Source organism: Panulirus ornatus, chromosome 12, assembly GCF_036320965.1.
Source record: "Panulirus ornatus isolate Po-2019 chromosome 12, ASM3632096v1, whole genome shotgun sequence".
In the NCBI taxonomy this organism is placed as follows: Eukaryota; Metazoa; Arthropoda; class Malacostraca; order Decapoda; family Palinuridae; genus Panulirus; species Panulirus ornatus.
In genome coordinates this window covers 51020138-51037629 of record NC_092235.1, presented here as the reverse complement: position 1 = coordinate 51037629, position 17492 = coordinate 51020138, and the positions used below count along the sequence as shown (strand labels likewise).

The 17492-nt window shown below is 39.3% G+C and overlaps 2 protein-coding genes across 5 annotated transcripts in view; one reads left to right on the top strand and one right to left on the bottom strand.

Annotated features, from left to right (window-relative positions):
- The window catches only part of LOC139752054 (uncharacterized), a 30937-nt gene extending 25028 nt beyond the window's left edge, over window positions 1-5909 (bottom strand). Inside the window, exons 1-2 of one of the 3 annotated variants that reach the window (XM_071667887.1) lie at window positions 5797-5909; window positions 3889-4055 (exon numbers count right to left, since the gene is read on the bottom strand). In XM_071667887.1, the coding sequence (XP_071523988.1) occupies window positions 3889-4032 (144 nt within the window). In that variant the 5' untranslated portion in view covers window positions 4033-4055; window positions 5797-5909. Of the gene's footprint in view, window positions 1-3888; window positions 4056-5429; window positions 5572-5796 lie in introns of those variants that run through there. The other 2 variants (XM_071667888.1, XM_071667886.1) reach the window with 2 other exon arrangements.
- Window positions 5910-6219: 310 nt separating this feature from the next.
- LOC139752056 (ras-related protein Rab-18-B-like) overlaps window positions 6220-17492 on the top strand; it is a 54334-nt gene continuing 43061 nt past the window's right edge. Inside the window, exon 1 of one of the 2 annotated variants that reach the window (XM_071667889.1) lies at window positions 6220-6384. In XM_071667889.1, coding sequence (XP_071523990.1) covers window positions 6233-6384 — 152 coding nt within the window. In that variant the 5' untranslated portion in view covers window positions 6220-6232. Of the gene's footprint in view, window positions 6385-8718; window positions 8859-17492 lie in introns of those variants that run through there. The other variant, XM_071667890.1, reaches the window with a different exon arrangement.

Sequence of the window (17492 nt, the reverse complement as noted above, 5' to 3'; positions counted from 1 at the left end):
TACCAATTATTCCCTCAACTGCCACAAAATACTAAAAAATACTCTAGAAATTACTTATGTCACTTGACTAAATGAATTCAAAAGTGCTAACTGTGCAACTGTTTATGTTTAAACCACAGCATTAAGTAGTTCACTTGGTGCCTATTTCAAAAGCTATGATGAAACTTCACTGCTTTCATGGCTTACAGTTGTTCAAAATACTCACTCCAACTCCTCTACATCTCTGCTTTGCCAATTACCACTTCCCTATCTTCCCCTTTTGCTGATATTTCCATTTCCTTTTCTGTTCCCTTCACATGATTCACCTCCCTCAAAAACATCTTATTCTCCCCTAAGTCTGCTGACACTCTCTCACCGCAACTCTCATCTGCTCTCTCTTTTAGCCATTGTACTTTCCTCTTGACCTCCTGCTGCTGTTTCTTTTACTTCTCCCAATCATTCACACGCCTTCCTCACAGTAAATACCTATATGCCTCTCTATTCTTTCACTAGCAAATTAACTTCCTCATCCTACCACTCTCTATCCTTTCTCTTGAACCAACATAACACCCTCCACATCTCTTGCACATGGTTGCCTAAATACCTCTCATTCCTTACCTACTCCCTATTATCATTTACTCTCACCTCCTACCATTCTTCACCCAATCTCTCCTGGTATCTGCTCACACAAGTCACTTTTCCAAGCTCATTCACTTTCACCAACTCTTCCCACCCATCTCTTTTCCTCCTCTCCTTAAGCCTCTACAAATTTTCAATTTTTCTTCCAAAAAGTGATATCAGCTATACCACCAGCCACCCATCTCAGCACATTTACATCCTGAAATTCCTCTTTAGCACTGCTATAAATTAAGGCATAATCTAATATTGTCTGTTTACCATAAACACCTTACTCAAGTACATTTATGCATGTCCCTTCTACTAAACCTGGCATTCCCAATCACCAATCAACAGGCTATTTACCATTTTCAAAAACACTTGGTACCCTATGCCCCACAGTTACTCCCTTAACTGCCACATCACCCACACTTGCACTCAAAATTGCCCATTACTGTTACTCAGCTCTTCCAAACACACATCCCTGTCTTTCTCATTCCTCTCACTACCAAGTGCATAAGCACTAACAATCATCTTCTTGTAATCCATGTAAATTACCCCTTACATTAGTGACTAACCGACAATTTCAATTTTTTTTCATCTGAAATGGGTTTTAAGCTGAAAGCCAGTTGGAACAATGTGTGCATGTCATTGATAGACCAGTGACAGAAAGACTGATTCTCATGAGAGAGAGAACATCAATGAGCAACCGAAAATCTTAAATAACCAACACTAGTCATACAGGTATTCTGATCCTAGTTAGGCAAGACATACAACAAATGACTGGATGTGGAAAGGGTGCTGTGGTTTCAGTGCATTATACATGGCAGCTAGAGACTGAGTGTGAATGAATGTGGCCTTTGTTGTCTCTTCCTAGCACTACCTCGAGCGCATGCGGGTGGGGTGGGGTGGGGGGGGGGGGGGGGGGTTGTCGTTTCATGTGTGGCAGGGTGGTGACGGAAATGAATAAAGGCAGCAAGTATGAATTATGTACACGTGTATATATGTATATGTGCGTGTGTGGACGTGTATTATATACATGTGTATGTGGGTGGGTTGGGCCATTCTTTCATCTGTTTCCTTGTGCTACCTCACTAACGTAGGAGACAGTGACAAAGTATAATAAATAAATAAAATATTTTTCTGAACTGTACATTGACATAATCTATGTACATAGAATTGTACAACCAATGTGCTTCTCTGCACATTCAACTGTATTTATATTGTTACTCAAACTCTCACAGACCATTCTGTTTAAGGAAAATTCTTGCATTTCATATTGACACATAAACTGAAAAGATTAATCAATACAAAAATTATGATAATATAAGAACGTTTATACAGTGCTATGTTATACTTCCACTGCAAGGCAGTGGGTTTGGATGGTATTGCAGTGGAATTTATTAAAAAAGTGGGTGACTGTGTTGTTGACTGGTTGGTAAGGATACTTAATGTATGTATGACTCATGGCGAGGTGCCTGAGGATTGGCAGAATGCATGCACAGTGCTATTGTACAAAGGCAAAGGTGATAACAGTGAGCGCTCAAAATACAGAGGTATAAGTTTGTTGAGTATTCCTAGGAAATTATATGGGAGGGTATTGATTGAGAAGGTGAAGGAATGTACAGAGCATCAGATTGGGGAAGAGCAGTGTGGTTTCAGAAGTGGTAGAGGATGTGTGGATCAGGTGTTTGCTTTGAAGAATGTATGTGAGAAATACTTAGAAATGCAAATGGATTTGTATGTAGCATTTATGGATCTGGAGAAGGCATATGATAAGAGGTGATAGAGATGCTCTGTGGAAGGTATTAAGAATATAAGGTGTGAGAGGCAAGTTGTTAGAAGCAGTGAAAAGTTCTCATCGAGGATGTAAGGCATATGTACGAGTAGGAAGAGAGGAAAGTGACTGGTTCTCAGGGAATGTCGGTTTGTGGCAGGGGTGCATGATGTCTCCATGGTTGTTTAATTTGTTTATGGGTGGGGTTGTTTGGGAGGTGAATGCAAGAGTTTTGGAGAGTGGGGCAAGTATGCAGTCTGTTGTGGATGAGAGAGCCTGGGAAGCGAGTCAGTTGTTCCTCGCTGATGACAGCGCTGGTGGCTGATTCGGGTGAGAAACTGCAGAAGCTGGTGACTGAGTTTGGTAAAGTGTGTGAAAGAAGAAAGCTGAGAGTAAATGTGAATAAGAGCAAGGTTATTAGGTACATTAGGGTTGAGGGACAAGTCAATTGGGAGGTAAGTTTGAATGTACAAAAACTGGAGGAAGTGAAGTGTTTTAGATATCTGGGGGTGGATTTGGCAGCGGATGGAACCATGGAAGTGGAAGTGAGTCACAGGGTGGGGGAGGGGGTGAGAGTTCTGGGGGCCTTGAAAAATGTGTGGAAGGCGAGAACATTATCTCAGAAAGCAAAAATGGGTATGTTTGAAGGAATTGTGGTTCCAACAATGTTATATGGTTGCGAGGCGTGGGCTATAGATAGAGTTGTGCAGATGAGGGTGGATGTGTTAGAAATGAGATGTCTGAGGACAATATGTGGTGTGAGGTGGTTTGGTCGATTAAGTAATGAAAGGGTAAGAGAGATGTGTGATAATAAAAAGAGTGTGCTTCAGAGAGCAGAAGAGGGTTTTCTGAAATGGTTAGGTTACATGGAGAGAATGAGTGAGGAAAGATTGACAAAGAGGATATATGTGTCAGAGGTGGAGGGAACAAGGAGAAGTGGGAGACCAAATTGGAGGTGGAAAGATGGAGTGAAAAAGACTTTGAGTAATCGGGGCCTGAACATGCAGAAGGGTGAAAGGCGTGCAAGGAATAGAGTGAATTGGAACGATGTGGTATACCGGGGTCGATGTGCTGTCAATGGATTGAACCAGGGTATATGATGCGTATGAGGTAAACCATGGAAAGTTTTGTGGGGCCTGGATGTGAAAATGGAGCTGTGGTTTCAGTGCATTATACATGATAGCTAGAGACTGAGTGTGAATGAATGTGGCCTTTATTGTCTTTTCCTAGCACTACCTTGCTTGCATGTAGGGGAGGGGGTTGTCATTCCATGTGTAGTGGGGTGGTAACAGGAATGAATAAAGGCAGCAAGTATGAATTATGTACATGTGTATATATATGTACGTATATGATGAAATGTATAGGTATGTATATGTGCGTGTGTGGACGTGTATGTATATACATGTGCGTGTGGGTGCGTTGGGCCATTCTTTCGTCTGTTTCCTTGTGCTACCTCACTAACGCGGGAGACAGCAACAAAGTATAATAAATAAATAAATAGATAAATAATGTTATACTTTTGAGAGATTGGCCAGTCCAGCAGATGGTCCAGGATAAATTGTAATTGGTGCTTGCTGGGGTGGGGAGATCATCTGTAAACTCTGTTCTAAGGAGGTTTTGGATAGCTGCTTCTTCAAAGAATTCTGGTCTTGGTCACTCATTTTCTCTCCAGTTCCAGTGTTTCCTGAAAATATAATTTTCAATATCATTCTTAAAAAATTATATATCATCACATTTGACAGAAACTTTCAAAAGAAAGGGAGAAACATACAAGGATTCACTACATATGCTTTATTGTTCATTACAGCATACCTATTCAATACAACATTTCCCATCATTCTAAAAGAAAGTTTTGGTGTGGACTGCACAGGAGTACCAGAACAGATGGGGTTGCCAGGAGTATGATTAGAATTAACTTTGCTGTGCTTTTAGAAACTGTATCTTCTTTTGCAGAGGTAGACTATTCATATCTACTTTAAATAATTTTCGTTTCCCCCTTCTTCCTTATCAAACTCTGCACCTGGATTTTCCCACCGATGTATTGTAAATCTTCATACCTTTTACAGTGTCTTTATAGAGTTTTTTAACCAATGGTCTTAAATGTTCCACTGTGAGGTAATCATTCCCTTTATCAAGTTCTGTTTGAGAGCTATCAACACCTCCTGGAAACCAACCTCACAATCTTGTTAGCATTAAAAAGGATTCTCTGATTTTTGTGTTATTGAGAGGCTATGTGCAAAATTGCAGTAATCTGATTAGATTGTACCACTTGCACAAATAGAACTTGATATGAATTGTGGAATGTGTATTTCACGAGTTAAGAACATCATCATTACACAACTACATTGCATTTTTTGCATCAAGTAACAAATATGGCAGGATTTAAGAAACCAGTAAGAAACCATCCCAAATGATAACAACAGCCCAGTGCAATAAACTATAAGTTCAACAGTAACCATTTTGAAGAAAATGGGTTTTACTCATACTGAAACCCTCAATAGAAGATCAAACACAATTACAATGAATCAGATAAACAGATAATAACAGTCTATCGATCAACAAGTCTTAAGAGTTAAATGACTTGGCTTCACATCATAGCTGTGTGAAAGTGACACACTTCAGTGAATTAGACTAATCATTTACTATAAAATTACTTGTTGATAACTTTACTGAATAAGGCAGATATTTCGATAAATTCTCTTTTATCCTACATCAAAAATTTGGTGATCGAATTAAAAAATAAAATTGCTACTGCATGGATTTAGTCATATAAATATCACACGACACCTTTAAAAGAAATCGTACTTAACTTTAACAAAATCTTGTATTCTACAACAAATACTAGCCATTAACAAAATTCTTGTATTCTAAAACAAATACTAACCATTGTATCTCACAACCAACTACTAAATAAGAGGTGTCCCTTACCCCTTTAGATCCACACTGTTTTGAGCGATATTTTAAGACAGTTTGTGATCTCAGACTCCACATTTATCACATACTCAATATACTAAGCACCCCTATCTGACGTGTGCCCTTCTGAGTTTGTTATAGCTACCTTTAAACGATCTTGGTTCCATGCAATGGCCAGTTGACAAACTCGGGAACACCAGAGCAGCCTGAACGCCATGTAAGAACTTCGACCACTCATCCCATGCACTATATCATTTGCTTCGTTTCCATAATCATGGAACCCTGTATAAGAACTCAGTTGGCAAAGAAAATATCTCAAGATCCTCAAGGTATAAAAGCAATTCCCCGTTCAAGTTCCTCTTCATTTTTTGGCCGTTTCGATAAAGCGCAATCTAACGCTACAGGCGAACGAATATGCAATATTCTAGTCACACTTTAAAGGCCATGACAAGACTTGTTCTACAGATATAATATGAGCACACAATACACATTTCGGTCTCTTTTACAATTACCTCAGAAACCTTTGCTCAAGAAATTTGCGAGAAACTAGCCTTCTAATAGCTGAGTATGACAAACGAAGCATCAATTCTCTGACGTCTGTTCCTGAATCACAAACAAATAATTCAACTACTGGAAACTGAAACTAATGTATATGTGAAAAAAATAACTATGAATACATTTAATTTTTAACTCCAGATCCCAGACTCTTCATAGTTGTAATGATATTCTTTATTAGAATGAATCTTTTGAAAGATAATGTATCTCAATTTTCAGATAGGTACTTGAACGTTTTGAAAATTATTCGTAGGTTATATACTATACCTGAATCTAATTTACGAGACCATTTATGATAAAACTAAATATTTTATTTTTGCATATTCAATTTCAGAGTTTTTACTGTGATTGAAAGTCAGACTATGAAACAGTGTTGTTGACATAAAACAGGTGATGAGAGCAGGATCCTGTGTGATCAGCTACGTCGTTCTTATACAATATATAAACAATTTTTGTAACATTCTGGACATTCAGATGGCGGACCAGGACATCCTAACAACACTCAAGATACTTATCATTGGGGAGAGCGGAGTAGGGAAGTCTAGGTAAGACAGTTGCTTGTGTATTGATATTTAAGATCTTCCTAAATTTGGCTTTGTTGTTTCTGAGGTGGTTTATCTAATGGAGCTTGAGTGGAATAATTCTGTATGGCTGATTTATTTTGAAACTCTTCTGCTGATTAATATGTGCGGTCTTATTAGTACTCAGATTTTTTGAAGTGGTGAAATTAAGTAGAACAGAGAATTACATACATCTCATGCATTTTGTTATTTTGCCCACTTGAAGGCACCTGTAGGTCAAACGGTAGTTTGCCAACTATTTAAAATCTACATTGTTTATTGCCCCTCTTGCCATCTCCAGGCTATATTAAATCAAAATGGAATCAGAGAACAGAACTCCCTGTTTGGTGTCAAATGAAATGTATTAGTTTGTTTTAACCTCTTTTTAGAATTTAAGGTGGCAGTGGATATTAGCCCCCAGAATCTAATTGAACTTAATGCAGATGAAAATATTTTTTTCAGGAGAGGAATATAAACTTTGAAGAAGGAAAATCTTTCCTTGGGGTGGTGTCACTTGAGTCATTTTTGTGTTTTTACCTTTCCCTATCTTTCAAAAAAAAAAAAAAATCTTAAACAGCGGTGACCGCCATAAGGTTGACTTTTGTAATCCAATGATTATGTGATAGGCTAGTTCCAACTTGGTGGCCATTGAGGCAATGACACAATTGTTGTGTGAGTTTGCCTCATGGTTGATTAGCAGACCTGGACCAGAGTTTAAAATTATGGTTACTAAACAAAGGAGGGGATTTGTGATACATTTTTCAACATAATGGTTGTAATGTCATTACTGTTACAAGTACAGTAGAATGTCATTACTGTTACAAGTACAAAGCCAGCAGTGCACTAGTACAAAACAGGTAGTTAACAATGGGTGAGAAGCATTTACCAAAACAGAAGGTAAAAAGTTTGAGGTTTCTAAACGTCTTAGGATCCTACAGATTCTCTCATAGCTTGTGGGACGCCTAACCAGAGAGGAAGTTTTTCATTCTTCTAACTTTGAATCAGCAGCCAACATAGTGCTATGAAGAACATTCCCTAATCATGGCCATCATTAGCATACTTGCTTGCCTTTTTTCACATATCCAAGATACCACTGAGAATAGACGAAGAAAGATCACATCTGCTTACATCCATTCTGGAGATGTCACTTGTAGTACACCTAAACCACATCCCTCTATCCACAACTAAGTCCCACAGACCTTTCCACAGTTTCCCCTGGCCACTTCACAAGTCCTGGTTCAGTCTTTTGATAGCAAGTGGACCCAGTTATGTCATATTGTTCCAAATTACTGTCTCATGAACACCATTCTCCCTCTTGCATGTTCAGCTCAAATCACTCAAAATCTTTTTCATTCCATCCTTCCATCTCCAGTTTGGTTCCCCCTTCTCCTTGTCTCCACCACTTCTGATGCATTTATCCTCTTTGTCAGCCTCTCCTCACTCATCTTGTATGAAAGGAAAATATGTGAAATGAGAAAAAGAGTATGAAGTGATTAATTAGAGCTCCTCAGATGTTTACAGACCTGGCATTTAAAGATGGAAAAGGGCATAGGTAAAGACAAATGGAGGCAAGGACTTCCATAGTTTGTTTGAAGAAGGAAGGGGGTATTATAATAGTCAATCATAATGTGGCTCGTTTCTGCAGTGAAACAAAAGGAGGCAGTAGCTGATCACATGTAGTAGGTCCAAGCCTTAACTCTTTCATGACAACAAAAATAAAAAAATCCATCACCTACAGATGGAATGTAGAAATAAATGAAGGTGTACGAGAGATTTGGTATTGCAGAGAATGCAAAGGAAATGAATCATGAGGTGTTAGAGTGGGTGAAAACATAATACTTTAGTTGGTTTAGGCATGTAGAAAGCATGCAAGATGGAAGGTTTACAAGGAGAGTGTATGATAGTACATTTGAAGGGGTTAGTATAAGAGAAAGACCACCAGTGACATGGGGAGATAGAGTGGAAGAGTATTGGAGGGAAAGAAATGGTGATTGAATGCATGGAATGGTGTATGCGAGGGTTGCATGTAATGATGTTTATAGACCTGACATTTAAAGATGGAAAAGGGCATAGGAAAAGACAAATGGAGGCAAGGACTTCCATGATTTGATAGTTTGAAGAAGGAAGGACGTATCATAATGTCAATCATGATGTGACTGGTTTCTTTAGTGAAACAAAAGGAGGTTTGTGGTTGCCTTAGCATTGACTGTTTAGTGATAGTGTAAGAGCTTACCTAGAGGAAGGGATTAAGAACAACGTTAACACAGGGTCCGGGTTCATCTGCTGGTCACGTCAGGCAGCAGAGACTGCTGTGAACGGGTGGAGGCAGCAGGACAAGCGATCAAATCAGAGAGCAACACCCCAGGGCGTCTGACTGGGTGACTATCACTTGCTGAGGAACACACTCCTGCTGAATGCTGGAATCAGTATCTCCTGCGGAAGACTGTTGAAATGTTGAAGTATGTCTCAGCTCTAGCCTGTTTGTTTCTGTGCCATTCTGTTTTCCACATTTGTCATGATGGATAGTAGTGGGGATAGGACCCAATTCTAAGTACAAAATCCATTTATGTTTCATATACAACTTATACACATAGCCTGAAGGTAATGGATACAATTTTTTTTAGTAATTTTCCGCATGAAGCTAAGGTGGCACTACGTCAGCTGCTCATGTGGACAATCTGTGGTTATTTGGCATCACCTTCATTCCTGACTATGAATTTATATGCTGTGTATAAGCAGTCATTTTCTTACACTAGTTCACACAGAGTAGAGAATAAGCAAAAACCAAAGTGAGTAATGCACATAGGTCTGGCGATGATGATGGTTTCTAACAAACTGGCAACAGTAGAGCATCAGAGCCCAGCATGGGTTAGTGAGGTCAGGTGTGGAATTTTCCACTTGTAATGTCATGTTACTGCTTGAAAAGTTTCGGATTTTGGATTTCAGATTTTCGGGTTTGGGATGCTCATCCTGTGTGTGTACATGTGTGTTAATATACAGGTACACCACCGAATTTCTGGCAACTGATGGTTTGGCACCATCTTTAGTCTGGACAAGATTACATGAGGGAATTTGAAATTACCACGGCCTCCAGACTAGTTTACTTGGCAGCCACAGATGGCATTGTGTGTAGGGCACACTTATTTACCTTCTTTACACAGCACTTGTTGGTGGTGATACCACAATTCTGTGAGATTCTTAGCTTATTATGCTTAAATTTAACCCTAGCTATGGCTTCTAAGACATATGAGTGTCAGTTGTGGTGTCAAACGTGAACACCAGTCCATATCAATCCAAGATAAAGTAGAACTGTTGAAAAGAATGGACTGTGGTTCGGTGCATAAGCTGTGTGACTTCTACAGTATTGGTTCATCAACTGTTTATAGTATAAAGAAGGAAAGGGAGAAAATATTGAGATTCTATGCAGACAGCTATTCCAAGAAGCAAATGACAATTAGAAAAACTATGATAGATGGTAAGAGTACTGAGCATGATCGAGTGATGATGGAATGGTTTCGACAGTGTTGGAGTGATGGAGTGGACTTGTCAGGAAACATGATAATGGACCAGGCTAAGTTGTTCCATAAAAAAATTAAATTACAACATGAGCGTGACTGTAGTGAAGGATGGCTTCAAAGATTTAAGAAGCGCCATGGAATTTCCATGAATAATGTGTGCGGAGAAAAGCGGTCTGCAAATCACAAAGGAGCTGCGGAGTATGTGGACGAATTTGCAAAACTCATATCTGATGAGCACCTCAGTCGTGAGCAAGTGTATAATGCAGACGAAAGTGCATTATTCTGGTGATGCACATGTGGGAAAACACTAACAACAGAAGACGAAGAAGACCCCGCAGGATTCAAACAATCTAAGGAGAGACTTACCATCTTAGGGTGCTCAAACATTTGATATTTGTTTAATTTAGATTTCTAGTAGTCCATGGTATTCTTTAGACACATGGGAGATATATAATTAGTGGGTTAGAGGTGTGTTGATGAATTCTGATTACATGACCACGGTTGGTCCGGCAAAATGGTTAATCCAGCAAGGCTTTGGAACCAAGAGTGCTGGAAAATTGCGAGGTAGCACTAGGAAAAGACAAGAAAGGCCACATTTTTTCACACTCAGTCTCTAGCTGTCATGTGTATTGCACCGAAACCACAGCTCCCTTTCCACATCTAGGCCCCTCAAGACTTTCCATGGTTTACCCCAGATACTTCACATGCCCTGATTCAATCCATTGACAGCACATCGACCCTGGTATACCACATCATTCCAATTCTTTCTATTCCTTGCACACCTTTCACCCTCCTGCATGTTCAGGCCCCGATCGCTCAAAATCTTTTTCACTCCATCTTTCCACCTCCAATTTATTTATTTATTTATGTATTTAAGTATTCATTCATTATACTTAGTCGCTGTCTCCTGCGTTAGCGAGGTAGTGCCAGGAAACAGACGAAAGAATGGCCCCCCATACACATGTATATACATATAAACATAAATGCCCACACCCTCACATATGTATACCTGTACATTCCAACATATACATACATATATATACACAGACATATACATATATACACATGTACTTATCCATACTTGCTGTCTTCATCATCCCCCCCCCCCCCCCCCCACACACACACACACACGCACACACACACACACACACACACACACACACACACACACACACACACACACACACACACACACAAAAATGGACCACAGCCTTAAACAGTTTGCCTGAGGAAAGTATCAACATTGCAGCCTGTGTACAGACCATTTGTTGAGAATAAAAGTGTATTTGATATCAAAAGCTTTGTGCAAAGTATTTGTTAGGTTTTCGTCCACTTCTCCCTGCTGCCAGACACACATACCAAAACCATTTTGCAGTGGCTCCATTCCCATTCATTAACATCTGTGATTGCTTCGTACTTCAAGTGTATTGCAATTCTTTTCGCCTCCTTTGAACTGTCTTCCTCAATCACTTACTGCTCATGAATTTTCGTGGCCTACAATATTTTGTGCCAGTACCTATTTATCTTTTATTAATTTCTCCAGTTATTTGTATAAGATAATCTCTCCCAGAACTTGACTCTGTTTGAAGCAGTCCCCAAGAATTGTCTAGTTCACCCATGCTTTTTACCAAAACTTCCCTTTGCACCAACTTACCTCCTTCCAAAATGGCTCTTTATTTTTCCATACATTTTGATTTTTACTCCAGGATACCAATTGATTTCCTTTTAATTCATTTGCACCAACATCTTACTTTTTCATTTAGGGCTTTTCATTATACAGTTTTTACTCTCCATTCATTGCTGTTTTGTAGAAGACTTAGCTTTATGAATAATTTATTCTCTTTGTCCTGTTTCTGCCATGCTTTTCTTCTCTCATGAAATTCTCTTCTGATAGTATTACATGCACCTCAGCCTTACTTAGTATTGTTTCTTGAGTATAAATCAGCTTCTCATTTTACTTCTTGTAGCCAGTTTGTAAACTTTCATTCCTCAGCTTCTCCACATTTTTTTTTTTTTTTTCTCGCTGTCTCCCGCGTTTGCGAGGTAGCACAAGGAAACAGACGAAAGAAATGGCCCAACCCACACCCAATACACATGTATATACATACGTCCACACACGCAAATATACATACCTACACAGCTTTCCATGGTTTACTCCAGACACTTCACATGCCCTGATTCAATCCACTGACAGCACGTCAACCCCGGTATACCACATCGATCCAATTCACTCTATTCCTTGCCCTCCTTTCACCCTCCTGCATGTTCAGGCCCCAATCACACATTTATCCTCGATTTTTCATTCACAACTTTAATCGTAGACCATTTGAAATAAAAGTTTAACTTGCACATTACTGTCATATTATTTGACAAGTTTGCACCTGATCTTCTAAGCCAGTTTATAACTGTCATATTATTTGGCAAGTTTGCACCTGATCTTAGCCAGCTCATCATGCATTTTACCTTCTTATTCTTTCTTACTCTTGTCTTGCCTGTGTAACCTACCTTTTTTTGTTTCATATGTGCTTGTGGACATCATATTCTCTGTGGCTATCCGTTTCTGTGACTCCTCTCATTATTGTCATGTTCACCTTTCACATCTAGCTGGTCTCCTCTCTATCCATTTATGTCACCTTTCATGCATAGTTTTTCCCCTGGATCCACTTCTTCAATTTTTTTTTTCTTAACTTCCTCTATCATTTCATAGTGCATTATGCATTTACTACAGTTATCTTATACCTATCATTAATGAATTTTCTAACCACTGTAATGGTATGTAGCTTTCGTATTTGTGTATATCTTTTCATACCATTCTTTCATTGGAATTCGCATGACAAACAGTCTTCATTTCATGTGCCTCTCCATTTCACATTGAAGTTCCCTCTATCTCTTATCACATATGTTACTTAAAGTATTGAGTTTACTTTCTTTAAAAGCATCAACTTCCTTCTCACATTCACATTCCAGTCATCCACACAAACTTTCATGTTATCAGAAGTGGCTGTATGTGCACTGCTGATGTCCATTGTCACGAGTACCTTTCATGGGATTGATTTTTTACAAGTGGGGCTCAGCTTACCGACTGGCAAATGAGTAAGTATATCCTGTTCCTAGTGTCAACTCACTACACTGCATACAGTAAAACAAAAGAAAAAGTTAATCTTCATTTGTAGCAGTTTAATGGAAATACAAAATAAGAAGTTGTTAGATTGTTTATGGTACCTAGTTGTTTGACTGCTCAGCTTGGGATGTTTGTATCCCTGATGTCTCGGTGCTTTACTATCAGGCAGTAGCAGTTGTAAGACCAGTTATGTATTGTAAGGTTAAGATAAAAGTGTTATGATATTGCTGTCCACATTTAGATGTATGAAATTGTATGAGTCAAAGAATATCATAAATGAAAAATTGGAGGATGTGAAAAAGGATTTTTAAGCTGGATTATTAGTGATGCTAGAAAATCACAGTGAAGAGGAACCATTAGATTGTATTAGAATTGTGAACACTGCGAACTGTACCGAATAATGAAAAATGTAGTATATGGTGATTGAAAAGTACGTAGCTTCATAAATATTTAGGGAATGTAAAGCTAGCACATTCTGATCACATCAAAATCTTTATGCTCTTGATATTATTTGTTCAAAAACAAATATAAATCTTTGGCAAAACCTGAAAGAAATTAGAAATGAACCAGTAAATGACACACAAGAGAATGAAACTAAAGGTTCATATGTGGCTAAATTCTTAAATCAAGACCATGTCTTAAAAGTCTCTTAAGAAAACTTTGATAATGGCATTTCTAGTGTCATAGATAAATGAGGAATATCAAATTATGAAGCAAGTGAAATGGAATCTTGCCCAAGCTGGTTGATACAAGAGTTAGACAACCCAGTGATGATTTATGCACATTGTATGACTAACAAATTGAACATAGATCTAGACTCATTTATAGAAGCTATCCTAATAGATTATCCTCTCAACAGGTGTGATGCTAGAGTTGAACACCCTGATCCATAAAAATGACCATGAAAGTATTCATATTCACCTTGCAGGTGATGACCTACGCTTTGGTTATCCTTGCAGTAAGTACCTTTTCTCCAGTACACTATGGTGCTTAGTTGAAAAATTGGCAAGATATTTGCGCTGTAATTGGAAACTGTGACAGTTTAAATGAACAAGGATGAGTTATTCTTTTTACCCGTCAGATTTTATATTCAGTAAGAAGTTTCATAATTGCGTAGTGAAGTAAAAAGATTGAAAATAGATGTGTGTTAACTGGAAAGTTGGTCATTAAGCAGTATGCAATTCATTAGAAATGCCATTGGATAGATTTCATGAGAAATGAAATTTTTCTGAAATTACATACCAAAGAGGAAGCTTCAGATATGATAAAGGTCTTTTTAGTTAAGGTGGTCTGATATCAGGCTAATTATTTGGTTTGTTTACTGGATATTTTTGGAAAGAAATTATATACAGTATGATGAATCTTTTTTTTTTTTTTCTTTAATCAGACTTCATCAAAACAAAGTAAAACTGTGAAACAGAAACCCATTTACTGTAGGCTGTTTGCTTAGAAAATGGATAATGTTTGCTTACATTGTAAGTCAGATAGATTCCCAAGTAATATGTAGAGGTTTTCAGAAAAGATGAGAGAATGTTGGGGAGAAGAGAGTGGTGAGAGTAAGTGAGCTTGGAAAGGAGACTCGTGTGAGGAAGTACAAGGAGAGATTGAATGCAGAATGGCAAAAGGTGAGAGCAAATGACATAAGAGGAGTGCGGGATGAATGGGATGTATTTAGGGAAGCAGTGATGGCTTGTTAGTGAAATAGAAGAGAGGGGCATTTGGATAATTTTTGCATTTATGTATTGCAAATGACTGGGAGATGTATGAAAGAATGTGGGAGGAGGTCAAGAGAAAGGTGCAAGAGGTGAAAAAGGGCAAATGAGAGTTGGGGTGAGAGAGTATCATTAAATTTTAGGGATAGTAAAAAGATGTTTTGGAAGGAAATAAATAAAGTGTGTAAGACAAGAGAACAAATGGGAACATTGGTGAAGGGGGCAGATGGGGAGGTAATAACAGGTAGTGATGAAGTGAGAAGGAGATGGAGTGAGTATTTTGAAGGTTTGTTGAATGTGTTTGATGATAGAGTGGCAGTTATAGGTTGTTTTGGTTGGGGTGGTGTGCGAAGTGAGAGGGTCAGGGAGAATGGTATGGTAAAGAGAGAAAAGGTAGTGAAAGCTTTGCTAAGATGAAAGCTGGCAAGGCAGCAGGCTAGGATTGTATTGCAGTGGAATCTATTAAAAAAGGGGGTGACTGTGTTGTTGATTGGTTGGTAAAGATATTCAAGGAATGTATGGCTCATGGTGAAGTGCCTGAGGTTTGGCGGAATGCATGCATAGTGCCATTGTGCAGAGGCAAAGTGATTAAAGGTGTTTTCAAATTACAGAGGCATAAGTTTGTTGAGTATTCCTGGGAAATTATATGGGAGGGTATAGATTGAGAGGGTGAAGGCATGTACAGAGTATCAGATTGAGGAAGCGCAGTGTGGTTTCAGAAGCGGTAGAGGATGTGTGGATCAAGTGTTTGCTTTGGAGAATGTATGTGAGAAATACTTAGAAAAACAGATGGATTTATATGTAGCATTTATATGATAGAGTTGATAGAGATGCTCTGTGGAAGGTATTAAGAATATATGGTGTGGGAGGAAAGTTGTTAGAAGCAGTGAAAAGTTTTTATCGAGGATGTAAGGCATGTGTACGTGTAGGAAGAGAGGAAAGTGATTGGTTCTCAGTGAATGTAGGTTTGCGGCAGGGGTGTGTGATGTCTCCATGGTTGTTTAATTTGTTTATGGATGGGGTTGTTAGGGAGGTAAATGCAAGAGTTTTGGAAAGGGGCAAGTATGAAGTCTGTTGGGGATGAGAGAGCTTGGGAAGTGAGTCAGTTGTTGTTCGCTGATGATACAGCGCTGGTGGCTGATTCATGTGAGAAACTGCAGAAGCTGGTGACTGAGTTTGGAAAAGTGTGTGGAAGAAGAAAGTTAAGAGTAAATGTGAATAAGAGCAAGGTTATTAGGTACAGTAGGGTTGAGGGTCAAGTCAATTGGGAGGTGAGTTTGAATGGAGAAAAACTGGAGGAAGTGAAGTGTTTTAGATATCTGGGAGTGGATCTGGCAGCGGATGGAACCATGGAAGCAGAAGTGGATCATAGGGTGGGGGAGGGGGCGAAAATCCTGTGGGCCTTGAAGAATGTGTGGAAGTCGAGAACATTATCTCGGAAAGCAAAAATGGGTATGTTTGAAGGAATAGTGGTTCCAACAATGTTGTATGGTTGCGAGGCGTGGGCTATGGATAGAGTTGTGTGCAGGAGGATGGATGTGCTGGAAATGAGATGTTTGAGGACAATGTGTGGTGTGAGGTGGTTTGATCGAGTGAGTAACGTAAGGGTAAGAGAGATGTGTGGAAATAAAAAGAGCGTGGTTGAGAGAGCAGAAGAGGGTGTTTTGAAGTGGTTTGGGCACATGGAGAGGATGAGTGAGGAAAGATTGACCAAGAGGATATATGTGTCGGAGGTGGAGGGAACAAGGAGAAGAGGGAGACCAAATTGGAGGTGGAAAGATGGAGTGAAAAAGATTTTGTGTGATCGGGGCCTGAACATGCAGGAGGGTGAAAGGAGGGCAAGGAATAGAGTGAATTGGATCGATGTGGTATACCGGGGTTGACGTGCTGTCAGTGGATTGAAGCAGGGCATGTGAAGTGTCTGGGGTAAACCATGGAAAGCTGTGTAGGTATGTATATTTGCGTGTGTGGACGTATGTATATACATGTGTCTAGGGGGGGGGTTGGGCCATTTCTTTCGTCTGTTTCCTTGCGCTACCTCGCAAACGCGGGAGACAGCGACAAAGTATAATAAATAAAATATAAATATTTATGGATCTGGAGAAGGCATATGATAAGGTTAATAGAGATGCTTTGTGGAAGGTTTTAATAGTATATGGTGCAGGAGGTAAGTTGCTTGAAGGAATGAAATGTTTGTACTGAGGATGTAAGGCATGTTTACATGTAGGAAAAGAGGAAAGTGATTGGTTCCCAGTGAATGTCGGATTTTGGCAGGGGTGCATGATGTCTCCATGGTTGTTTAATTTGTTTATGGATGGGTTGGTTAGGGAGGTGAATGCAAGAGTTTTGGGGAAAGGGGCAAGTATGCAGTCTTTTGTGGATGAGAGGACTTGGGAAGTGAGTCAGTTGTTGTTCACTGATGATACATCGCTGGTGTCTGATTAGGGTGAGAAACTGCAGAGGTTGGTGACTGAGTTTGATGAAGTGTGTGAAAGAAGAAAGTTGAGAGTAAATGTGAATAAGAGCAAGGTTATTAGGTTCAGTAGGGTTGAGGGACAAATTAATTGGGAGACTAGAGGGGACGGGAGCGGGGGGCCAGAAATCCTCCCCTCCTTGTATTTTTTAACTTTCTAAAATGGGAAACAGAAGAAGGAGTCACGCGGGAAGTGCTCATCCCCCTCGAAGGCTCAGACTGGGGTGTCTAAATGTTTGTGGATGTAACCAAGATGTGAAAAAAGGAGA